Genomic DNA, 26,062 nt, shown 5'->3' on the forward strand with positions numbered 1-26,062 from the left:
TTGATTGTTCCCCTAGGGTGCACTCTCAGTATGTTTTGGAGAACCTTTTTGTCATGGGGTTGAGGGCGGGAGAAGAGGGGAGATGGTGGGGGTGGGTGGAGATAGCTTTTGGATAGGAGCAAATGGAAGTTTCTAAGGTTGTTCCCAAAAATTTTATGTTTGTGGGATGGATGAGTCTTAGCCAAATAAAAATTCTTCATTCTGCCAGGCTTCACCTAAGACTTGCACACCTATGGGAAGTAGAGATACTCGCCAGGGCAGTATCTTCATTCTTCCTGCCACAGCTTAATTTGTGTTAACCAGATCAAACATGTTTTGTGCTGCTGAATGTGCAGCCCTCCTGAAATGAAATGGAAAACTGCCACTGCTTTGCTTAGCATGAGAAGACCCCAGTGCTTACTGTTTACTTGCCTTATCTTTATATTTACTTGCTTTATAACCAATGTGCAAGTTCAAGGTCATGTCTGTAAGTGATATTTCTGGGCAGAAGACACTTTCTTAATGTTGCTGGTTGAGCTTATCTGTGGAGATGATTCCAAATGTACATGAAGTGTTGTATATTGAGTGATGTGCAGATCAGCCTAGAAAGTACATTCAGTGGTTGGGGAGATGTGGGCAACTCCCCTTGGATTTTTTTCATCTTTGATACACAAATCACATGTTTAAAATGGGGGGGAAAAGGGCCCAAAGCAGTAAAAAAACTCACCCCTACTCTTCCATCTTTAAGGCCTATGTGTGTACTTGAAAGTGCCCTAAAAAGACTGACTCTAGCAATTGCACTGTCCTTGCCTTTTGTAGAACTTTTTACTTGATGAGTTAAGGCAGAAGTCAGGTTGGCATCTGAAGAGTTGAAATGACACTTCAAAATGCATCACACAGGTAGTCAAAGCATGACTCCTAGGAGACTGAGCAAGCAGCAGGAGATAGTGAGGGGGTGGGTGCTCTTTGAATACCTTGGCCTGTCAGTGCATGTGCTTGGAAAGGGACAGAGCAATAAAACCGACCAAATTGTAGTCTGCTTTGTTCTGTAGCTCTGAGGTTTTGAGGTAGTTTTTGTGACTAAAGTGTGAAGAATGCCATTTTTCCATCAAGCCATTTTGCAAAGGGGCCTTGCCATTATATTTAGTGCTGTGCTCAAATTTTACCCCTTTTCAGTCTAAGCCCACACAAGTGGCTGAGGTTCTCTTCCTTTCTTTTCTTCTGCCAGTTATCTCTGTGGGGCATTAGGTCTCTCCTCTGGCACACAGGTCCCCCTTATTCCTCTGCCTGTGTGCTGTACTTTTTATGTGAACAAGAACTCCTGGCCTACCCCTTTACCTTGCTTCGCAATGCCAGTCAGTGCTTGAGAATGGTGGAACAAATACCTTTTCTTAGCTCTGGAACTGGTAGCACTTGAAATTTTTATAAATCTTGCGGTGATGATGATGACTGTTTTCTCTTCCTGGGCTCACTTAAACGTACGAGAAAAGTTAATCAAAGACATCCGTAATCTGTTCATACATGGATTTTACCATTTAATTATAGATCTTCTTTTGGGGTAATGTTTCTCTGAAGGGAGCTTGACAGAGCAGATGCCGTTTTGCCTGGGGATGTATGTCTGGTATTGGCCCGGTGAAGAGCTGCCACTTCAGCTGTGGGATTTTGATGATTGTATGAACATCCTGCCACATGAGATTAGAGTAGCGGTACTACCTCCCAGCTTCAGGATATGAAAGATCCGCCTCTTCATTAGATCTTTCATATGGTGGCAGCTGAAGTGAGGAAGAACAGGCTAAAAGAGAGAAGCAATTTAAGAAAACCAAAGACAACTCCACTAAGCTGATAGGTGATATGAGGGGAGGGAGGCTGAGATCTCATTACTGTTTACTCATGGAAAGGGAGGGGAAGAACAACCAATCAATTGTTAAGGGCTGCTGGCTTTATCAAAATAATTGTCAAGTGCTAGATAGTGCAATTACAAGTGTAGTGCTAATACCTAAAAAGAGGTAGACATGGCATGTGAGAGGAATTGTGGTTTCTACTCATGCACGTGCTTTTGTCTCTCTGATTTCAGCAGACAGAAGGAGGGGCACAGACAGATGGACAGCAATCACAGACGCAGAGCAGCGAGAATACCGAGAGCAAATCCACTCCAAAACGACTTCATGTGTCTAACATTCCCTTCCGCTTCCGAGATCCTGACCTTCGGCAGATGTTTGGGGTAAGTTATCGCTGCCTTTTAAGGCGTGGCAGATTCTCCTTTCCCAGAGGTGGGACACCTGGTGCTGGTGTACTTATGTGAATGAAAAGCCTGTCCCCCTCAATTTAGTCAACACACTGTAAAATATTTGCAGGACTAGGACAATTGGTAGCATTTAACTTGGCTGGTAAATACACACGAGAACTGTAACAGTGTTCTTCCTATCAAGTTGTTAATAGAACCATAGAATGGTTTGGATTGGAAGGGACTTTAAAGATCATCTAGTTGCAACACCTCTGCTATAGGCAGGGACACCTTTCACTGGACCATATTGCTCAGAGCTCCATCCAGCCTGGCCTCAAACAGTTCCAGGGATGGGGCATCCGCAGCTTCTCTGGGCAGCAATGTTCAGTGTAATCTAACAATTGGTTTTGGAAAAAAAAACCAACAAACAAACCCAAAACAAAACTTCACCTTCTTTCTGAGTAAAGACTTGGATTAAACATTGACTTAATGTATCCCTTGCAAAGGACTGTTTTTCAGTTGCATAGAAACTTGATGAAATATTTATGTCCTTCTCTGTGATCCATTTCTGCGATGAAAAATTGCTGCAAGGTATTCGCCACCTAGCAATTGCATGTGGAAAAGCTAGTGCAAGTCAGATGGTATTTTACATTGCGTATGATATACATTCTGTTTCTTTTGACCAAATAGTTTGTCTTCCCTAATCCTTGTATGTAATTCATGATTCTCAATTTATAAGCTCTTCAAGGAAGAGTTTGTTTACATGAGTATAGATGGTGACTCATTCCATGCAAACACAGAGATAAATGTTATAGATGCTTCATGACCTAACCCTGTATATCATCATCATCAGGAGTATTGGACTTGTTGATGTGATTACAATATAATCCTTGGTTGATGGCATGTTTTAGAGTCTTAAAAACTAATCAGAAATATTTTTTTAAGTTAACAGCCTGTTTAAGATACAGTCCAGAGAATTCAAGTCAGGGAAGACCAAAGCTAGAGTTCCTCTTGTCACTTTAGGCTTTGAGTGTATACCTTGGTCCTAGCTGCATATCCAGCTGCTTCTCCAAATATTCTGCAGTATTCCTGTTTCAGTTGTTGTATCTCCTGAGCCGTCTCTGTGGGTGTACATGCATGCGCATACACACACTCTCACATGCAGAGTAGTGTTGCAATATTGTAAATATGTCAAATTCATGGACTTCAAGCTTAGACTCCTATAAATGAGAGAAGAATTGGGCTTATTTGTTCATAACATCGACAGTACAAAGTGAACAAAACATGCAGAAATGTTAAAAAGTTCACTGATGGTCTTAACAAGTGCCCCAGTTGCTATATATTGTGAGAGATCTCTGCTCCTTGCTCTTGAAGCTTTTTGTGTCCATAAGAAGCTATTTTGTGGATGAGGCCAAATGGAGAGGAGTGGTCAAAATGCATGAAGGCAAGGCTGCTATTCAGCGGGACCTGGCCAGGCTGGAGAAATGGGCTGAGGGAAATCTTAAGATACTTGGCAAAACTGAATTTCAGGCTTTCCATTTGGGAGGGAATAACCCCTGCAGCAGTACGGGCTGGTTATCTAGGGAGATGCCCTGCAGTAAAAGATGTGGGATCCTGATGGACAACCACTTGAACATGAGCTGCAGTGTGCCCTCGATGCAAAGGGGCGCAGACCGCACCCTGGGCCTTGTTAGTGAGTAGCCAGCAGGCCCAGGGAAAGGATCCTTTCCCTGACTCCAGGAGTTTTTGGACTGCATCTGGAAAAGTCTGTCCAGTGGGGGATCTCCAGTGCAAGAAGTGCACTTCATCTAAATGAAATACTGAAGGAAGCTTAGTGGGCACCACTGAGATGATCAGAACATGGCATGTGAGCAGAGTCTGAGATCTGGGCTTTTGCAGCTTTGAAAATAAAAGGGCAGAGGAGGGCTATTTTTGTTGTCTGCAACTACCTGATCAGAGAATACAGAAAAGATGTATCCAGATGATTTTTGATGGTATCTGATGATGACACAAAGACAACAATCACAAGTTGGAACATAGGAAGTAAAATCATAGAATATCCTGAGTTGCAAGGGACCCACTAGGATCACACCATGTGCCTAAGAGTGTTGTCCAAATGCTTCTTGAACTCTGGTAGGCTTGGTGCTGTGACCACTTCCCTGGTAAGCTTGTTCCAGTGTCCAACCACCCTCTAGTTGAAGAACCCTTTCCTGATATCTAACCTAAACCTCCCCTGACACAGCTTCATGCAGTTCTCTTGGGTCCTGTCATTGGTCACCACAGAGAAGAGATTTGTGCCAACCCTTCCACTTCCCCTTGTGAGGAAGTTGTAGATTGCTATGAGATCTCCTCTGTCTCCTCTTGTCCAGGCCAAACAAACCAAATGCCCTCAGCTGCTCCTTATACGGCTTCCTCTCAAGGCCTTTCACCATCTTTGTTGCCCTCCTTTGGACACTCTCCAATAGCTTAATATCTTTCTTATATTGCAGTGCCCAAAACTGCACACAATATTCAAGCTGAGATCTCACCAGTGCAGAGCAGAGCAGGACAATCTCCTCCCTCAACCAGCTGGCGATGCTTTGCCTGATGCCCCCCAGGACATGGTTGGCCTTCCTGGCTGCCAGAGCACTGCTGACTCATATTCAACTTGCCATTACCAGGACCCCCAGGTCCCTTTCTGTGGCACTGCTTTCCAGCATCTCATTCCGCAGTCTACATGAACATCCAGGGTTGCCCCATCCCAGTGCAGAGTCTGGCACTTGTCTTTCTTTAACTTTGTATAGTTGGTGATTGACCAGCCCTGTAATTTGTCTACGTCTCTCTGCAGGGCCTCTCTGCCTTTGATATATCAATTAGATATCAGGAAAATTTTGTTTTTACTGTGAGGATGCTTAAATAGTAGAAAATGTTACCCAGGAAGATGTTGTGGAAGCTCTATCCTTGAAGGTATGTGCCTTCACTGGACACAACCTGGCCAGCCAGATCTTCTTAGACCTGCTGTGAGCAAGGGTTACACTAAACAACCTCTGGAATTAATTGCCAGCCAAAACAGTGAGTCTGTGATTCTGTTGCAAGAGGATTGGGTTTGCTTCCGTGTTGTTCATACCTTAGATTGTCACACTTTTGCCATCTGTTGGAATGTTTTCATAATGAAACTCATCTCCTGGCAATCTGTGATTGCTGAATATTCTCAGTCGCCTGCTCTGCTTTTGTGGTTTTTTAGCTTGCTTTTTGCTGTTGCAGGGCTGTGTGGTAGGCAGTTCCATCCGGTTTGGATAAATGGTTGCTGAAATCACAGACAGTTCTTGGACCACCTGCTACAATCTGTATTTATCACGTCCTGCTCTCTGCTACTGCTGCTCCCCTCTCCTGGGAGCTGCATCGCTTACATAAATCACTTACACGTTGCTGTCCCTTCTCCTGGGACTGGCGCTTGGCTTGACAACTAGCCCTTTTCACACTCCTTCACCTTGATGCCCCTCCTCCATGTGCTCCTGGTGTGGGAGACATGGATGAGATGGAAATGACAAGGACATCCCTGTCCTAGTGACTCTTGCCTCTGCTTTACAGATTGGAAGACCCAGGCAGTTTAAATGAACTGCTGTCCTAAGTAGTGATTTGTAGAAAATGCAGCCTAATTACTTGCCTTAAGATTTCCTGTCCTTTTCTTGGGCCCATATGGTACCCTTGTTGTACATGGAAGGGATAGGGAAGTAACACTATGTGTTCTTCAAGTTATTTTTGTTTGTTTATTTTTTCTCTAAATGTAATCTCAAGCTCCAGCACAGTGATGTGATTTTAACTTGGGTAAATGGTATATTTATTGTAAAACCTTTTGCTAGTTCACCTGACCCTTCATCTTCTGGGGCGTAAAAACTCCCACATGCCATTTTTTGGTAATAGAGAACTTTGCTACTTTGCCAAGGAGATAATGATCCTTGTGCATCATCATTTTTCTTTCGGTGCTGCTTCTCTTAGCATGCTCATAGCCTCAAGCAGGAGAGCATTTCTCTCTAAATCCTGCTTGCTCCTATTTCTTTTTCAGGATCAGGATGCTTTCCTTTGGGTGACTCACTGAAACCTACCCTTTCTCCTAACAGGGACTCATGGTTGTGTGAGTCTTGAGCTGTGACTGGCCTGTAACCCCCATCTTCTCCCTCTCCCTTCTGTGTGTCAGGTCACATCTCTTCAATGTCATATCTGAGAGACTCAAAATCCTTGCCTGGAGTGTTTTTCCCGAGCTACTGTACAAAGAGAGGAATTGGGTAGACAGTGAAGCTTGGAGGAAGAAATAAATGTGATGGTAGGAAGGGAGTAAAGAAGTCCCCTCAAGGATGCAACAGCATGCGAGAGGTCAGCCCAGCCCTGAGGCGCAGAAACTATCTAATGCTTTTGTCCAGACTTGAGTAGAGGGGGACTTCAAACATGTTGTCCCATATGTGATTAAATGGATATTACATAATGCTCTCTGAACTTGCACAATTTGTGAGAGGGGCAAACATAAGGATTTCTTAACAAATTCAAATTATTTGGTTTCCAACCATTTCTCAGCTATTACGTGTTTCTAACGGGTCCCTGAAATATCCTCAGGATAGGAGCAAACATTTCCTTATGTATATGCATCTTATAGGGAGGCAAATAAAATGGCCTGCTTAGAACAGGTAATATTTGCTTGACATTTCATGAGGCCATTAAAAAGACTTCCAGAAAGCTTCTGGAAGGACTAGGTCATTTTTTAATGCACACAGTTCTGCACCCACTGTGGAATAAATCAATAGTTGACCTTGTTCTAGCAGATAAAGAAGAGTTAATAGCCGACCTGAAATCCCACCGTTGCCTAGGTACCAGTGATTGTTATTTGTCTGTATTTGCTTTGTGCAAACAGAATATGGCATCAGGCAGTAATGTAAGGAGCTTTAGAAGAGTCTTTTTCTTGGACGTTAAACAATTGGCAGGATAACTGTCCAGGAAGGTATCTTTAAAAGCAAAGTGTTAATGGAAGCTGTAAAGTATTCAGCAGCATCATACTGATGGCCAGAAAGGCATGATTCCACAGTTAGGGTATTTGTACCTTATCTGGTTTTCTATATTATTTATAACAAAGGAGGATGAGACAGTGCTCACTAATATTTAAAAAATAGCAGATCTAGATAAGGTACATCCAAAGATAATAGCCAAAGCAAGGAGATGGATAATTCATTAATGTTAATTTTTAGCCAATTCTTATAAGCTAGGAGGAGTTGCAGGAGGCTGGAAGACTGCCAACCAGAATTTACTGTTGAAAAAATCTGAAAGGGATGACCCAAAGAGCTACTAACCAACTATCCATATGTTGATCCAAGATAAAAATAACTTTGGAAAGTTTAAAAAAAAAACATTAGAATCTGAAGAAATGTGTTAGTATCTATTCAGCATGACTTTGTAATATGCATCTTTGCAGACAAATACTGTTTCATTTATTTTGACAAGATTGTACAAAGCAATACTGGTATAATTAAACACCGCTCAACCAATTGAATTTGTCCAAGTGACCAATTTTTAAGAAAAATCCTACTTATCTCAAGCACAGCACACATTAGAGGGATTAAAAACCTCTTTAATGACAGATAATAAAAAAGTGGTAGTTACTGGGGAGACATCTGTGATCAAGACTGTTTCTAGTGTCAGTTTCCCTGGGAATCTGTTTCCGTCTCTGTTCTGTTCAGTATCTATATCAACCCATGGAGACAGTACTATTAAAACCTTGCCGGTAAGGTTTGCAGTTAAAAAAATATTTGAGGAGGAGGAAAGAGAAAGATAAAGTTACTGTTAGAGAATGAGTTGAAATGCCTGGTTGACTGATGATAAATCCAACAAAAATGTGTTTGATGCATCTCAGTGCAGAGCACTGACTATATGGGAACCGGTCTGTGCTCGTAGGATGGAAAGCCTTCTTTGGAAAATACTGATTTGGAAGAGTACTAGTGATCATTGAAGATAGTTGCTTCAATAATTCAAAGGGGCTTATCAGGTTGAAGGAAGGGTGTGATCTTGCTTGTGTTCAAAGTTGAAAAGACTGTGACTACATAATTTTACTCAGGTCTAAGATCAGTTTAAGACCAAAGAAAACCAACTAGGGCTTGAAAGATGAGTGATTTTTTTTTTAATTGTGTAAGGTGTTAGGTACATTATTTATCAGCTTATTAAAAAGAGAGGTTGGGAAATGACAAGTGTGTCCTATAGAGGTGCTTATGTATGGATGATACCTACTAACAGATTTAGATCTTGTTTACAGTCACAATAAGATTTTCCAGTTGGAAGCTGAGATTTGACACAATTACCCTTGAAATAAGAGCAAAATTCATTAAATAGTCATTTGGACTAATTTAAACAATGGAACAAGTTAGCAGGCAGAAGAAGAGTTGCTATCAGTGTTAAAAACAAATTAGCAACCTTTTTAAGATCTTACTATCACTAGACATTCTTTGGCTAGTGTGTGTAAGGACTCTGACATGATGGTAGTAGTCTTCTTAAGTGCTGATGGGCTGTCCCCTTTCTTTTTGGACTATGTATGCAGAAGAAAAGCTCATGTTTCCTTCAGTGTGTTTCAACTTTGTGCTATGATCGTGTCTGTGCTTGTACCTTATTCCTGATAGCTTCAACCCTTCTCTCATGCTTCAAGAAGCAGTTCTCCTCCCAGTATAAAATTGGCTGGGATAGTCTCATCATTTCTGGACTTCAGAGTAGGATGAACTTAGGAGTCTCCTGGTGAAGATGGAGGCTGGGTTGGACAGCCTGCATGATAAAGATTCTTCTGTTCTCAAGCTGAATCTTGAATTGCCTCCACAGAAACAAGTAAAGTGGGTTGTTTTGGTAGTTTATATGGGTGTCTGTGCACTAAATCTTTTATCTGTTGTGAGAGTAACAGTATGAGGAGTCAGAATTGATGTTTTTCAGAATGTACACTTAAGCAAAGAGCATTTTACCACAGTAAGATAAAAATAAGGACTATGTTGATGATGTTTGCAGATGAAGGTGGGTTAGCACTGTACAGGGTGTGAATTTTCTCAGGCTTTGGCTTCAGATGGAGACATTAGCTTTTTTAAAACATGCTTACTGCATGGCTACTACTTGTAGACTTAACTGCTTCTGATGGGAAGCATCATCAACCCAGTTGATAAAGGGGTTCTGTGCATTATCAGCTACAGCAGTAATAACCCATAGGTGTTTTCTATGAAGGTGACTATTCTGTCACATTTAATAACTTTCAGTTAATGAAGTTATTAATAACATAATTTATTACAGGTGACAGAATGGTAGCTACTTTTTTTTGGTTTGTTTAACTTTGGATATTAAGGCAGGTAATGCTTTAATTTTCCTTCTCTAAGCATAATTCATATCTCTATGGCAAGGTTCTTTATAATGTAAGTTTGTGGTAGACCACTTCTTTGTATGACCCAAGCATTGCAGCTCTGCAAGCTCAGATATTTTTGGAAGCTCTTGTAGCCCTCAGATCTTGGCCTCTGAGGAAACATTTTGTCACTTTGCACTTCCTAAAATAACTCAGTGGATATAATTTCTCATCCAACTTCATTCTAGTGTCAAGAGTGCAAACACCTCCATGAGCCTATAGTTCAAGGCTAAAGCAATAAAAAGTTAGACTACAGCTCTTTGTCACCAAGAATTCAGTAGAATTTTGAATCTGTATTTACCAGTAAATAAATTAAAATACACAAGTAATTCATGATACACAAGTATTGGTAATGGTAGAAAACTACTCATTATGTGTTAAGGCATATAGGTGAATAATATGATAGACCAAGAAGCTCTGACCTGCAGGTGTTCACGCACTGAAGCCTGAAATATAGCAGTAGGAAAGTTGCAGAAAGGGACTCTGCTTTCCTAGTGGATTGGACATATGAAGGAGGAAATCCTGTCTTCTGGATATCAAAATGTATTTTAAGTTTTTCATCTGCTAATAGTATTGGCCACCAATTGCATGTAACAAGTCCTATGTGCCAGTATTGGAGAACAAATATTCTGGCACAAGGTGGCCTCTGTGACTTTTCTTGTTTCCAAGCTCTTTCTTAGATGAGAGTGAGCCCCAGCCCTGTCACAGGGCAGGACTTTGTTCCTACTGATGTTGGTTAGAGTTACAAGAGGCGCTGCTGTTTATCCTGATGTGTTTCACTTGTGCATTTCCTTAAACCACCTTTTGCTAAGGACTTGTGTACTCAGTGCTGCTTGAACATCATGCTTTGGCTGCACGACCGCGGCAGGGACTACGGTGCTTCTGCGCAGGGGTGCTTGTCACTGCAGCTGTCAGCAACTCTTGTACTGTCAGTCTTGCTCTGCAAAAGCGTATCTGCTGTGGAAACTTCTGTACTAACCTTCTGGTGGAAGGCAGAAATGACTGGATCATACATACTTGTCTGAGGTTTGTTTAGGTTTTCATGTGAGTTACTAGGAGAGTCTGCAGAGAGACTGAGCTGAATGTCATTTAGTAAATAGTGCTGTGCTGTAGCTGGATTTAACTGCATAAAAGGCCTGGGTAAAATTACATGGAGTTAACTTTTATTAACCCAGTTTCATATGGACTCAGTCTACATGCTAAGTCCTCTCAAATTGATTTTTAAATGTGTGCTACTTTTGTGGGCATGGGTCCAAGTACCTTTGCTGTGGCAGCAGTACCAGGTTACACTGCAGTCAAACCTCTGGGGAACGGCACAAGGCAGCAGCAAGGAGCTGGAAGTGCAGACCTGGAAGCTGGATGATGTTATGATTTCTGGATGGTACCCTCCAGTACTGTTCACCCCCATCTCAGTGTTTCATGTGAAAATCTTTTATTTGAGTCAGAGGATAAGAAATGACTGAGAAGCTGTGTTCCTTGTCACCTTTTTTTTCTTTTTACTGGGATGCCTGTGGTCTCTAAATCCTGTGAGAAATCTGTGCTCTTTGTGTGGCTTCTTGTTAAAGTCTGGTTTCTTAGAAAATGCGTGTTTTGCTGGGCAACAGGTCAACCCAAATAAGGGCTGCTTGGTGCTTGCTTATTATCTGTTCAGTTGGTAAACTGTGGTAGTGCTTTGGTCTATAAATGCTCCATGCTTCCATCTTCCTGTCAGTGCAAAACATACTGGTGTAGCTTGGCTGAACAGGGTTGGCCCCACTGTTTGAAGACGTGTGACTCAGCTTTGTGTGAGGAAGTTCGTGTACTGATAACAGCGTAGCTCTGGCAGACCCCATGGTGCCATAACTATGCACTGACTAATACAGGCTAGGATGGAGCCAGCTGTGCTCAGCTGAAAGTATATCCCATGGAACTGGGAGCCAGGGAAAGGACACTCTCTGCAGCATGCACCTGTTCTGCTTATGAAATGCTCTTGCTCATGCATCTCAAGCCTGAGGACCTGAAATAGTTTCCTGTACAGGAGGTTGGTTTCCTGGCTGTTTTGAATTTTGACCATCTTTAGGAATGGATTGTTTGACACCTTTGAGATTTAGATAGCTCACTGGACTCTAAGTGAATTTTGTAAGGCTAGTGAAACTGCTTGGGCATACAGAGTTCTCTTGTAGGGATGTGATGTGGTCACATGGTGTCTTGCATTACCTTTTGTTGTTCCATAATTTCTAGAGAATTTGCCTTGTACTCCCTGTTGTTTGCATCTTTAGGATTAAGTTATTTGTCTGGCACATTTGGAGCTGATTTTGAAAGCTCTAGACAGGGAGAGGAGGCAGGGCCAGCTGGAACAGAGCATACAGGAGGGGCATTACCAAACTGTCAGTGCCTTGGAAGGCAAAAGTTCTCGGGTGCCAGATCTCTCAAATTTATAATATTGAATGTAGCTATGGCCTCAGCTGGAAAAATCTGTTGCCTTCATGTCATCTGGGTGGAAAGAAACACACAGCATGCATATACCTTTACTTGCACGATGCCCTTGCATCAATGATAAGGTAGATGTTCAAACAAGAAAACTGGATTCTGGTCATAACTCATGTCTGTTATTATTTTTATGCCTCTTAAAAACTGTTACTTCTATCACTCCCTGCTACCACTGTAGCGGAGCTGATTTTTTATTTATCTGCTTTACAGAAAAATAACTGAAAGCTTGTCGAGGCACTCCAGGGAAGGACCACTAAGATAAAACAAGATGCTATAGCTCCTATGCCATGGCATAACTGGATGAGTGTGTGTGTGTGTGTGTGTGTATCTTTCTATCATATGGCGTGTGCATGAGCAGTTCATGGAGGTGGCTTCTTGCACAAGCTGATATATGGCAGGGAAATACTGGCTTCTCGGTCACATAGCAAGCTTTTTAACTCACGGTGGTGAGCATGCAATGCCTTCTCCAGAGGCTGTGCAGGGTTCTAAGCAGAAGTTCTTGGTAATCACTGAATGAGCCAATCAAGTCTGTCAGCCCAGTGACTCATGTCTTCAGGGTCAGAGATTAGATGGTTAGTCCTCAGGGATGACTTAAGCATGGGACTTGTTTCGTTTGGCCAGACCCTCTGTCTGTTGGAACATAGAAACATGCCTGTATACATGATTTAAAAAAATTATTATGGAGAGCACTTGGTGTTGACCCTTGTATTTAGATGGCCCAGCATTTTCCATACAAAAATTGTGACCTTTCAGTAAGGAGCTCTTAAAACTTCCATTGTTTGCATTGCACTGTTGACATTTGGTAGGCGAAGCACCATCGGAGAACAAAGTGCCTTTTTATGTTCCACTAAATTAGATTCAGCTTTGAAGGAGGTATACACTGTTAAAATGAACTAGTTCTTTTTTTCCCTGCTTCCATTCTTCAGGAAAATTCTGGCATACTACCAGAAAAAAGTGCCTCCAGTGCTGGATCTGCTGTAACCGTTGCAGCAGCGAGGACAAGAGTCATGGTGTTGGGAGCTGTCAGAGCAGCTGTGGCAAGGGCAACAGCAGAGCCTTGAAGAGCCCAGGGCACATCCTCCTGCCTCATGGTCATGCTGCTTTCTTCCAGGGATTTTCATGGAGCTGGAAGCCCCTCCTCAGCAAACCTCAGTTCAGCAGTTAGCCCCTGTTGTGTCTGTTCTTCTCTCCCAAGGAGGTCCTTCCCTCTTGCCTCTTCAAACACCCACAGCTCCTAGGCAGAAAAGAGATTGGGGCAGTTTGCATGGGTGGGGCAGTTTGCATAGCCTATTACAGTAGATGTCAAACCTGTGCTCACTGCAGCCACAGGATTTAGTGATCTTAAGTCTGTAATCTAGGAAATTACGTATCTCCATCATCTGCTAGGCAAAGAGGCAAACCTGCCACCTCTCGCAGAGCTGGGTCAGACCACGTGCGTTCAATGTTACCACCAGCATTTTGTCAAACACAAGAAGTTAAACACACAAGACAGGATTTCCTGTTGGTATGGAAAGCCTGTGGGGAGAGCTCAGCCCAATGGGGCTGGGAGGCAGTGCTGGTAGTATTACCCGGGGATCCAGGCCCAGCTGGGTATGCAGAAAAGGGAAGATGGCATGACATAATTGTGCACCAGAAGCTGCACAGATTGTTCACTTTAAGGATGATTCTAATGAGGTAGAATGGTGATTTTGGCTTTGAAGATTCTGAAAATAATTTTGACACTTGCATTTATCAAGAGGCTGGCTGTTTCAGTGTGTGTATGGCAACGCTAGCCAGCTGAGATGATCTGGCAGGGGACAGATTCTGCTCTCAGGCAAGGTCTGCTTTCTGCTCCCTTGTGCTTCTTAGAGCCCTAATGCTCACCTGACACTTTAAGCCACTACAGATCAGTAAATTGTCAAAAAAACCTTTGTATTTATTCCTTTTGTTGGGTTAGGTTTTTACAGAATCATTGAGCTGTATCAGTTTATCTACAGGTGAGAATGAAAACTGAGGCCATCTCTAGGAGGCTGGTGAGACCAGACAAGGAAGGACAAGGGAGCAGAGACAGCAATTCAGCAGCCATGAGCTGTTAAATTGGTTCAGCCCATGTCATGTAATGACGCTGGAATAGTCTACCAGGAAAGCAATCATGACTGATTTCTTTCATGGCAATGCCCAAGCCATATGCAACAAAGACAATAAAAAGCAATCAACGGTTAATCTCCTTTATTGACAAGCCCACGCTAAGCGTGGGATAGAAATAGAAAATGTATTTTAGCGGTGATTGGCACAGCCGCAGTCAAAAGAGGATCCAGCATGGATCAAGCCTAAACTATTGAGATGTTGAGGTTTCCTTTCAAGGAAGATGCGTGTTTACATTAGCATTATTCAAACTTCATGTAACGTGGAATATTGTGAATTCAATTGTTCTTAGGATGAATAGAAGATCAAGTATTGTCCTTAAACAATAGAACAGCAAAAACAACATCTGTGAACCAAGATCTCCTTTTTAAGAATGGAGAATGGAAGCGGACAAAAACTATAGCTAAAATTGTTGGAAGGGGTTTGCTTGCTTGCAGATAGTTGTGGAATACTTGTTCAAGGAACTTAATAGCCTTTTGTTGCTTTACATATTTAGAGCTTCTCCTCAGCCATCATGGCTCCCTGTTATAAATGTTTCACGTTTTCAAATCTAACCACAAGCCTTTCAAGCAGGACTCCCACAAAATGAGTATTATACCCATTTGACTCTGAATGCAAATGTTAATTAAAAAAAAAAAGGCAAATACTATATTAAGAGCAACAGGCAAAAGGGAGAGAGTGTCCTAGTGCCTGGAGGCTGTGTTCATCACCTTTATTTTCTTGCTAACCCTTCCTTTATATGCTACCAAACTTTTGCAAGTAGAGAGATCAAAACTATGTCATTGGAAGCTTTCCTAAAAAATGGGATAGGAAAAACACTCAGATGTAGCATTCGTCTGAGCACATTATGTCTCTCTAGAATGAAGACTACTTATATACATGGCTCCTGAAAATGACATCTAGACCTGTCTTTCTAGAGAGTAGACCTCGAGTTGGGAAATAGAGCCATGACAATTCTCGAAGACAGAACATTGTGGCCCTCTGAAGTGATGATGCTTTTACCTCTAGGTTACTGGTTTGAGTCTGGCCACTTCAATAGAAATATTTTAATGTGTTTCAAGCAAGATGAAAGATGTAATTCCACAGAGGTGGTAAATCTCCTTTCTACCATGTAACTCTTGTTTTCCATTTTGTGTTCTGTGCTACACAGGGAGCTCTTTTGAACCCACTCATACAGAGCAAAGCTCTCCTTAGGGTCTCTCCAAGCTGAGACAGAGGTCAGAATTCTGTCACGTGGTAGACTTGCACAGGCCATCAATAACATGTCACAGGTTGAAGCTGAATTATCTTTTTTCTCAAAAACAAACTGTTGGGAGTTTGCCATTTTTGTGGTTTCTGAATCTGCCATCAATTCTTTTAAAGGCTTGGAGTTTTGGTAAATAAGAGGAAAGGAGATTCAGAGTTTGGAATCTCTGAGGTTGGGATGTTATGTTACTATCCCTTCCAGAGAAACATCACTGTTAGGTTTCTCTTTGTGATAGCCACTTCAGGAGGAAGCTGAAATGCTGAATTACATGTTAGAAATGTTGTTAGATGCCTGAGATAAAATCATATAACCATGTTGTAGATGAAATAGTAGAATAAGGGAAGAAAGAATTGTTTAGATTAAAAGCGGGAAAGATGAGATGCCTCAAATCCCTGAAACTCTTCTGGAGATTGTTTTTCTTCCTGTAGACTTTTGTGAGAAAACCTGGGGTTTGTTACCAAGAGGATCTGCATGTCTTAACCCAAGAGAATTGGGTCACGTCACTGGGATTTTATTCCTTTGCTAGAAATGGAGATATTCTCACCTCCCTTCTTGCACTAAGCCAGGTCCAAAAAGGTAGAAAAAATGAATTGCCAAAAATAAATCTTTTTTTTTTCCCCCTTGTCTCTCTGCAGCAATTCGGCAAAATCCTTGATGTAGAGATAATCTTTAATGAGCGTGGCTCGAAGGTAAGTCCTGTTTCTGTACCCGCTTCTCTTGATTTGATTGCAGAGTAAAAGGCAGTTCATTGCCTAGAGAATATATTCTGTAGAGATCAGCAGGAATTAGTGTGATGGGGGAAGGGAAAAGCTATTTTGGGGACTGTCTCCTGTTCCCTCTGACTGGAGACTCTGAGCATGGTCAATTCTGGGCAGCATATACAAATGCTCCTAGACACTCCTGTCTGTGATGTGTGATCAGGTTCCACAGCCTTTTGAACAAACAGGGAGTCGGTCAATTGAGCCTTCATACCAAGCTGTTCCCATTGCACTAGCAATGGCTGCCCTGTGGGGAAGGCAGAATAAGATAAAGCAGCTTTGTGTGATGGGAGACTGTAAGAAAAAAGGCTAACTCACCCCCATCTCCCCATTTCGTTGCATTAAAATACTTCTGTAGAAAACTGTCATATCTCATATGTGAAAGGATTTTATTTACTCTGTTTTGTAGACTTACTTATTGCTTCTGAGACACTGACCTTTCATGTTTGAGATATCTGATGCTTAATATAAGCATCCTCATTCCACTTGCCCTGCCCCATGTGGACCTCCCCCACAGAATTTGCGTTCACACACCTATTTTCATCTTACAGATATATTAAGAGGGAGGTTTTGTTGAGGGTTAATGGTAATTTATCTCTCTGAAGATGAAATTTCAAATGTTGCTTAGGTCAGCTGCAGAGATATTCAGTGGTCTCTGTCCTAATTGGCAATTGGTTCTCATCACATAACCGGTATCACCACAATGACAAATTGATGTGATTCTCTCTCTGCCCAGGAGGTTCAGCACTGGAATAGCAGGGAGTTTTGCAGGTCAGGAGCGAGGTGCATTGCCAAAGCTCTATGGGGGAAGCTTGCACAGTGCATGTCTATACTCTGCTTGACTTAATCAATGCTAAGATTCCCATTTTCAATTAAAACAAAATTTTCCTCCTCCCCACACACACGTGTGTGCACATGTGTGCATGCACACAAGAGGTTTTGAAGTTGCAAATCAGCTAAGCAGTTTCAGTTTACAGTCTATGCCTTTTGCTTGGATTTGAGGTTCACAGTCTTTATGGTGGCCTCTTTGCTTCAACATATATTCCTGGGGTATGTTCATGTTCAGAGCCCTCTGCAAATTTCCACCCATGTTGCCCGACATGCATTCTGAAATTCTTCAGTCTCTGTATTAACTGGAAACCAGAAAGCCATTGATCTTTACATTAAATAAATGAGTCTTAGCCTTTTTCCCATCCTTTATTTGTGCTTAATACCATGGTTTTCTTTAGTTTTGATTTTTTACAAGACAGTCTGAACAAGTAAATATCTATATGATTTAGTCGAGTGTTTTTCTTCCACGAATGGATAAAAATCTATATGCTTTAGCAAAACAATCAACTGTGCTGAGTTTGTAAATATTTATTCTGCACTCTGCTGTTCTTTTGATATTTATAGGCCAAAGCTATCTGTGAATTACTCTTGATTTTAGTAAATTTTGTTTGGCTTTGGGAATAGCCTCTGGTCTCTATCAAATCCCTACTTATTTGTATATTATTGCAAAAGAAAGAACAAAAGTAACTGGCCTGGCCTATCTTTCGTACCCCACTGCCTGTGCCTTCTAGAGCAGTGTTTTTCCTCTCCACACATGAACTTCACTCTCTCTCTCCCATCCATACAGTCCTGTGTATTAAACACCCACGGCTGCCCTTTCCCTTCTAGGCAACATTGACACTGAAGACTTTTCTGTGAAGACTTGATTTATTATTACGAAAAGTACCTTTTTGTGCAGTTGCTAAAGCCCAAGGCTTCCGGTTTTCAGTTAAAACAAAAATTACTGCTGAAGAGTTCCATGACAAATTTTATCCTGAGCCCTTCATAAATATTTGGAAAAAAAAAAAAAAAAAAGCAGAGATGTTCTTCCAGTCCTTGACCATGCAGTTTTCTACTGCTTTTTTGTCATCTTACAGCAAAAAGCAGTTACAAAACTGGTAGCCTGTATTGAGGGATGGGGCAGAATCTGAACAGAATGAGAAAACAGCCAAAGAGTTATTTCATGGTATCTCTGCATCCTTCTCTACCCAAAGTAATTCCTGTTTTAAAAAGAATGCAAGATTCTTCCTGCTTAGCATGAAAATGGGAGGCCCCAGTGTTTGAGTGGGGTGTAGCTGCACGAAGCACCTGGTATAATGGAAAAACAACAGTTTGGTGATCTGATGGTGAAGCAAAGGAAATGGATCTTTCTGGAGGCCACTCACTCACTCTTGGGTTCTTCCTCCACCTTAGGAAAAAAATTCTGAATGCATTTTCCTGCCCTGTGGTTTCCATTCTAATCTAATGATATGAAACCTCTCTCTCTTCTTCTTCTCCTCCTCTCTCTTGGGAATCCGAAAGCAGATGCTCCTGCTGCCTGCCTTGTGCTGTGTTCTCAATGCTCCCTTCCCTTCCCCGGGTTCCTAAGGGTTGTAGAGTTTTGTGTATATGTTTTGTAAATATTTAAAAGGTACAGTGGTGAATCCCAAACTGCCCTGGGTTCGTCCCCACCCAGCGTGTGATGGGGTTGAGCAGCGCTTTGTCACTGCCAAATTGTAGCAGGAGAACTCCACTGGGATCACTCCAGTGCTGGTCGGTAGGAGGGACTGAAGGAATTGTGCTGGTTGCATTCTTCCTTTTGAATCCACCTGAGATGACTGGGCAGTTTTCTTCGACAGCCTGGGGGAACTATATCAAACTGGCTTCATATTCAGGATCTCTGTGTACTTAGGAAGTTTGGTGACCAAAGAGAGAGCGTGTGTCCACTACAGCCTCAGGTTCTCTCAGAAGTGTTATTTGTTGATTTTCTGTATCACAGCAGAGTAGGAGGCAGTTAATAATTAGTTTTGCTGATTGTTCTTTCAAAGCAATGTGAATTCTTGTTTTGTAACTCAGTTTCTTCCCAGATTCAGTCTGTTCAGTAGGATTATAGGGGCCCTGGCAGACTTTGCACTTATATTGCTTTGTTGTGTATGAGAAAGAAGACACAAACTTTAAACATCCCTTGAATTTCATTTTGTTTTATTCTTGTTTAATAGAATGACATCAGTCTTCCCTTGATCTGTTTGGGTTTTTTTGCTTGCTTCCAGGAAACTAGCTGTTTGTTTAATTTATCCTGTTTACCATTACATTTCTAGTTCTGACTCGTATCAAGTGCCTTTAAATAGCATTCTGCCCATGGTTGCACTTCACTGAACCGTGAATAAAACACCTCCAGAGGAAGTCGAGAGGATTCCTGCTCGTTTGGTTAGTGGAGATGCATCCTCTAGATGCGTATTTTATCACTATTGTGCTGAACTGAACAAGTGGACATATTTGCAGAATTAATGCAGTCTGCCTGTGTAACGAGTACCCTGTGGCATTCATAAAGCTGCAGGGGAAGGGAATCCAAGCTCTTTGCTCATCAGCTGTGTACCATGTGGCATTCCAAGATGTGTCCTCGATGACATTCAGAGACCAAGAGTGTGTAAGCACATAGCAAAATCTTAGCTGAATAGGGAGCTTTTTTTTTTTAGTAGCTTTTTAAATCATAAGAGTTCATATCAGTGCAGATGGGCTCATGGTTTCAGGATACTGTAAGTTTGTCCCTCACTGCTTTTCACTTGGAAGATCCAGATCTCCAAGTTCCTATATAGGACTGAAGTGACTTGAAGTGCTTCATATTTAATTAAAAACTTAGTTGTATGGTAGGTTACATCTTGTCTTCACAAAGAAATTGCATCTATTGGTGTTTGGATTTATGTAAGTAAACCTGTCCTAACTAAAAGCTTGTGCAGGAAGCTGTGTGGGATTTTATGTTTGCAGTTAACTGTAAGTTAAGATAAAAATATGAATACAGGTTTTGATGATTAAGCCTTAAAGACTGTATGCTTGCATGTGCATTTACTTCTCTTTTAATGGATTAGGTGCTTTGAGTTGAGCCACTCTTGTTCTGGGCCTAGTTTCCCATCAGTGGAAAGCCCCTTCTTACATAAAATGAATTAGAGGTCTTATTTTCATTTGAATTCTATTTTTATAAATTTTGTTCAGATTTCATCAGTTGAGCCAGAAATACAAATTTGTTGTTAACACAAAGAGGCTTAAAAACAAATTAAGTACTGGCAACCAGCATGACCTTCTCAGGTCACCAAATCCCGTTAGAGTGCCAGTGGCATGAAGGAGACATGACTGGTATCCCCTTATCCTAGTTCACTGTAGTAGCTTTATGCCTTGAAGTCTGCAATACTAAACTAACGAGTTAAATTAGTCCATACACCGAACTGGTTTATTTAAACTTGAATTTCAGGGTGAAGTTGATGTTTTCATAGTATAAGCTGGCTTACTGCTCCTGTGGGAGCACCTTCCCAGTAGTGCTCGTGTCACTGTGTAGGGAACTGAATCTAGGGTGCTAAACTGGCAAAATACTGATGCAGTAGGAAGAGAGAGAGAGAGAAATAAGCTTCTTTTCAGCCAGTTCAGCCTGTTGAACTCACAGACCACACAGTGAGATTCACGATCGATTGAAGGGAGGAGGAGCAGCACACAGCCGGGGATGACGTGGACCATGAAGCCCCTGACCTGGGCTGGCTGGAGCTGCCCTGAAGCCCCAAGCTCTCACTGCACAGCGGTCAGTGCTGGCTGGATTCCTGCTGCCCACTGCCGGCCTCTGCCCCCTCCTCTGTTCTGCAGCAAGGATCGGCAGTGGAGTGACACAAGCCGGACTGTAGAAATGATACAGCTTAAAAATAGCCCTGCAGGTTTTTTTTGAAGATACATTTACATTTTTTTAGTCAGATTAATTCCTGTATCTGCCTCACCAGATACTCACAGGTACATGGATGGGTGTTTTACACGTATGCTTTAACGCACTTGAAGTGAGGCACAGGGCAGGGAGGAGCTGGAAGAGCTGCTGAAATGGTGGCAGCTTGTTTTATGCTGATTCTCACTAACTGAAGGGTACATTTGTGTATGCGACTTCAGTAATGTGTTTTCTGGATTTTTTGCTGTGATGCTGTCGGTGCATTCAGTCCTCCTCATCTCAGGTGGATTATAGCTGAAACCCTCCTAGTCTTTCCAAATGTCTTGCAAACAGGTAGCCTAAACTGCTGCCTCTTTGGCCGTTTTTTTCAGGCTTCTAAAAGTTTGTTTATTATGGAAATAAAGGAAAAGAAACAAAAGAAAAAAACTTGGTTAGAACCAAGCACAGCAGCAGATGACAGCAAGGCTGGTTGCTGGCTGTGTGCTCCAGTGGTACAAGGCAAAGATGCTGCTGCTGGGGTGACTGATCTAAACTCCATGACAAACAAAGGGATAACAGTGCATGGATTTCAAGGGGCTCTGTTTAGTTTTCTTTGGTTTTATTTTTTTTATTTTACTTTATTTTATTTTTGTTGTTGTTTTTTGTTTAATTTCTGTGTTCTGGCCACACCCAGGAGAACCGTCTGCTTTTGATTTCTCCCTTTACGGTTACATGGTAAATTTTCTTTCTCATTCTTCAGAGATGGAAACGTTCAAATACTATATATACATTTATTATTTTTTTTTTCACTGCTCATCATGTTGCTTGTTATTTATTGCAGAGTCTGAGGCCAGACTAAAAGGGTGGCAGTTACTCGGTCTCTTCAGGCCCTTTCAATAAACCTTTGGGTAAAAAGGGGTTAGTCTGGTACTGCAAATTACTCACTAATCCTAAAAATATTGTTGGAGTTTAGTGTTTGCTGGGTCAAACTTATTTTCTGCTTGGGAGAAGTTCCTGGCAGTTATTGATGGGGAGGAATTGTTGAAAATTTAAGCCTTGTTATCATAACAGCATTATTAAACCCAAGCTATTTGTATAATCTAAATTTTAGAAGCCCTAAGTCTTTTTTTTATCCAGGATCTTCCCTTCCTCTGGCTCCATACCTACTACTATGGAGCAATCCAGTACCTGCTATAAAGCTAAGCTAGTAAATATTGGATTATTGGATACCTGCCGTCTCTTTTTTTTCCTTCCTCTTTTCTTTCTTTTTTTTTTCCAAGGTCAAGACAACCTTGAGGAGGGAAAACTGAGAATTGTTTGTTGTATATGTGTAGTTACAAATTAATCCCTATTCTTTACAGGTCATCTATGAGAAGGAAAAAAAGTATATGTATGTGCTTTTTTCTCTCCCACATCAAAAATATGTGTGTATATATATAATTGCTAGTTTTTAAACTTTGAAATAACAAAAATGTCAAGCATAGCTCACCTGTTTTTCCTGATGAAAATTTGAATGTGTAAGAGATGCATTAATATGACAAACCAAGAGGGCACAAATACTGACTCTGCCATAGTCAACTATATAAAGCATTAATTCAGCATTGACATTAAATGGTTCTCAACAAAGAGGGTTGCACAAGCTAAGGACTGATCTGTCAATATAGTTAATTAGTTATGTTGTTCTGAATCAGATTAATTCTGGTTTAATTCACATTGTTAATTATATTCCTATAGTGTGCATGTGGATTGTATGCTACCTTGAGTCAACTTATAAAAATACTGAAAATTCCTACTCAGTTTAAAGATAATTAATGCTAATGTAGTTTTTTAAAAAACCATACAGACTTCACTAATTGCAAGCAGATGTGAATTAAAATAGTCTTAGTTTGGTTCTAGCCTGCACAGATTAATGTCTAAAAAATTACCTTCCATCTGCACTCCAGCTTTCAGTTCACATCATCATCGAAGACATAAATTTCATTCAGTCTCCACAGGCTTGTCTAGAACAAACAGAAATTTTAATGTAAAAAGAGAAGAGGGAAATAGAGATTCGTGTTGCAGTCCTTACCTCCCCTCCTCCTCCAGCCTTTAGAAGATGCTTTTTCCCCATTATACAGAACCAGAGGGAAAGGTGTTGCTCTATTTCTCAGGCTTGCCTTTCTCTGTAGGGGTTCTTTGAAGCAGACACAATACCCTATTCCTTCATAATCAGCTCTGCTATTACACCCCCTGTACCCCCTTTGGTTCTCTGTGACATATTTGAGAGTTATGTGCAGTTGGACTGTTTTATTAGCCCCTGTGTCTTGTAGCTCTGATTTTAAATCATTTAAACAGCAAACTTTTATGCTGTTCTGAAAAAGGCATCAGTTTGATATTTATATAGCTCCTTATTTATAGCTGGAGAAATGAAATTATCTGAAGCTGTAGATTATTGGGTTGGAGCCCAAAGAAGCACTCTTGTTGATCTCAACATTGCACTACTTTGCTAAGTTCTTTTATTATTGCTCTTTGAGGTTTGGGGGAAGTTAAAAAAACAAACAAACCAACCCCCCCAAAAAAACCCCAAACCAACCAACCAACCAAACAAAAAAAACCCCAAAAAAACCCAAAAAACAACGAACACCCAAATAACCCCAACCCTGCATTTTACAAATGTGTAAGAGTTTTGTGCTGGAAACCTAGCTGTGGGTTGTAAAAGCCAGCTTGTCAAATGGCTCGGACTGTTTGATTAGTATTGTAAAGACCTTTAAAAAGCACTTGAATAATAATGGCTTGCTTGTGTCTCATTGCTAACAATGCTTAGAAATCATTATGCTGTCTGTTTTTTGGGGTGTCCAGTCCATACACATGGGACCCCAAGGCGCATGGAGGAGGCCAAGTGGCTAGCATGCCATTTCCCTGACAGGCATAGCTGTAGATCACTCTCATCACCTTGCTTTTCAATGAACATTGTGAGTTTCCATTGCATCAAATGTAAGCTTTGTTGTTCTGCTCCTGAGGGTATTGAAGCTAGTGGAGATGAAACCAGTACATTAAATCAGTATTTGCTTTATACCAAGCCACAGGAGCCAATTACTTCTGTTCTTAAGATACCCTAAAAGGAGAATGCAACAACATTTTTTGTTTGTGTCTGTTCTCTGTAATGGCACGAAGAGTATCTCATCACAGTTGTCTGTATTAAGATGCCATTTGTTACTAGTTAAAATCCTAATTCACTTAGTCATGTTGGCTCTCTTTTTAATGTCAGCGCATTCATCTCTGTGGAAGGAAGCATGATCTCTTACCCTGCCCTGCTACGCGACTGCACGAGTTGGCAGCAGCATGAGCATGTAGGACAGGCGTGTTGTGTGTGCCTTCATGGATGCGGTAAACCTAAATTCGTCTAGCTAAAGCGACATTTTGGCAGTCCTTGAGCCTTTGTGGTTGTGCCAAGCGGGGCATGTCAATTTTTCTGAAGCTTTCTGGTCTAACTAGGCAGAGATCTGTTGCTATCCACAGCCCAGAGGTTGCCATCTCAGAACAAAGCCAAGTAAGGTGGGTAGCAGGGTAGGAGGGAGGTAGAAGTGGGTCAGCAGTGTCAGACAAAACCTCCCTTGACCGATGAATTGGTATTCAGGTGTTTAGATTTACAGTCAAGTCCAACACAGTACTCAGATATGTGAAGATTTTGACACTACAGTATGTGATACTCTAAATCTTCACATTAAGTAATGTTATTTGATGATGCCACCTAGAAGCCCTGCTTACTTTCAGGGTCTCATGTCATTAGGGAAGTTACAGGCTTAGGAGTAGACATGAGATGTGCCCCGAAGAGCTTACAAGGGATGCTTTACAAAGAGCCCTTCCTCTCAACAGTTTTCTAAGGTAGGTAATTATTATTGTCTCCATTTTACAGGTGGAAAAAGCAAGGTTCAGTGTTTGATTTGCCCAAAGCTTCACAGACTTCCTGATGCCAGGCATGAACTCAGATTGCTGCTTGCTCTTGTAGCAGTTTCTCAAGAGAACCAAGTGCTGCTCAATGTCCTGTACTGTGTTGGGGTGGGTGGGGGTCCTGCAAAGCATGTGTTCATTAGCAGAGGGGAGAGAAGCCCTGCTTGGGCTTGACCAGCTTGCCTATGTTGGAGCAGGGTTTAGTGTTTTTAAACAAAAAAAACCCAAACAAAACAAAATGAAAAATTGTCTCGAGTAACTTTGTACTTCTTTTTTGGTCTGGCCTCAATTGCTTTTATGTTTTCTTTTTTTTTTAATTACTCTTATTATTCTTATTATGATTACGGTTCCTTTTTTATTGAATTTAATTTCTTTCATTTATGAAACATGCATGAACCAACAATGTGACTCTAGGAGGTTATTGCTGAGTTGTGCTGATGTTGATTTCATACTGTGATATTTTTTCTCTATTTACCTAGAGATCAGTATTTCAATATATAACGATGTGCATGTTTTCCCCCCTTCTCCCGCTGCATGCAGGGATTCGGGTTCGTAACTTTCGAGAATAGTGCTGATGCAGACAGGGCCAGGGAGAAATTACACGGCACCGTGGTAGAGGGCCGTAAAATCGAGGTGCATGTCTTCAGTAATTCAATTTCTTCTTTATATTTATTCTTTTGATTTCTTTTTGTGTCTTGCCTCACTTATTTCACATTTGGATCCCAGTCTCGTGTGTGCGTGTGTGTTTGTGTCTGTGTCCTTCACCTCCCTGCACTGAAATGTATAGAAGTTTACACCCTTTACAGAATATTTTTATTGTTGTTTTGGGTATTTTTTTCTTTTCTTTCTTCTTTTACTATGTTTTATTCCCACCCACTCCAAATTTTTGCCCTTCTGCTGTCTTGATTTTTCCTTTGCTTCAGTTTGCGAGGCTCCAATTTCCTGTTACCAGGCCTGAACAAAACTAACTGAAAGAGTACTGTCCAACTTCTAACTCTGTGTCCAAAAAAGAAAGCAGGGGGCCAGTCAGTATCCTCTCTTTCCTCTGAGGCCAGTTCTCCTCCATGCAAGTGTGAGATGATGCCTGTGGTGGGGAGGGTTTGGGAGACATGGGGGCAGAAGCCCCAAGTGGGCTGTGCTATACACATTGCTGGTTTCTTGACCTGCCCATGGTCAAAAGTAGGCTCGGTGAAAGCTAATCCTTAAAGCTTCTAGCTCTCGCCGCAGGGGGGGGAAGGGTTAATGTGCGGCTGGC

At 41.5% G+C, this 26,062-nt stretch overlaps 1 protein-coding gene across 7 annotated transcripts in view; it reads left to right on the top strand.

Annotated features, from left to right (window-relative positions):
- Positions 1-26,062, top strand: part of RBFOX2 (RNA binding fox-1 homolog 2) — a 109,353-nt gene that overhangs the window by 61,900 nt on the left and 21,391 nt on the right. For 6 of the 7 annotated variants that reach the window (XR_003533704.1, XR_003533706.1, XM_027680355.1 and 3 more), the window contains exons 3-5: positions 2,054-2,200; positions 16,068-16,121; positions 25,348-25,440. Coding sequence is in view for 5 of the 7 variants with exons in the window: in XM_027680355.1 (XP_027536156.1) it covers positions 2,054-2,200; positions 16,068-16,121; positions 25,348-25,440 (294 nt within the window). In the remaining 2 variants the exon portion in view is untranslated. The remainder of the gene's footprint in view (positions 1-2,053; positions 2,201-16,067; positions 16,122-25,347; positions 25,441-26,062) is intronic. The other variant, XM_027680352.1, reaches the window with a different exon arrangement.

This window comes from Neopelma chrysocephalum, unplaced genomic scaffold (assembly GCF_003984885.1).
Source record: "Neopelma chrysocephalum unplaced genomic scaffold, ASM398488v2 Primary Assembly neopelma1_59, whole genome shotgun sequence".
Classification (NCBI taxonomy): domain Eukaryota; kingdom Metazoa; phylum Chordata; class Aves; order Passeriformes; family Pipridae; genus Neopelma; species Neopelma chrysocephalum.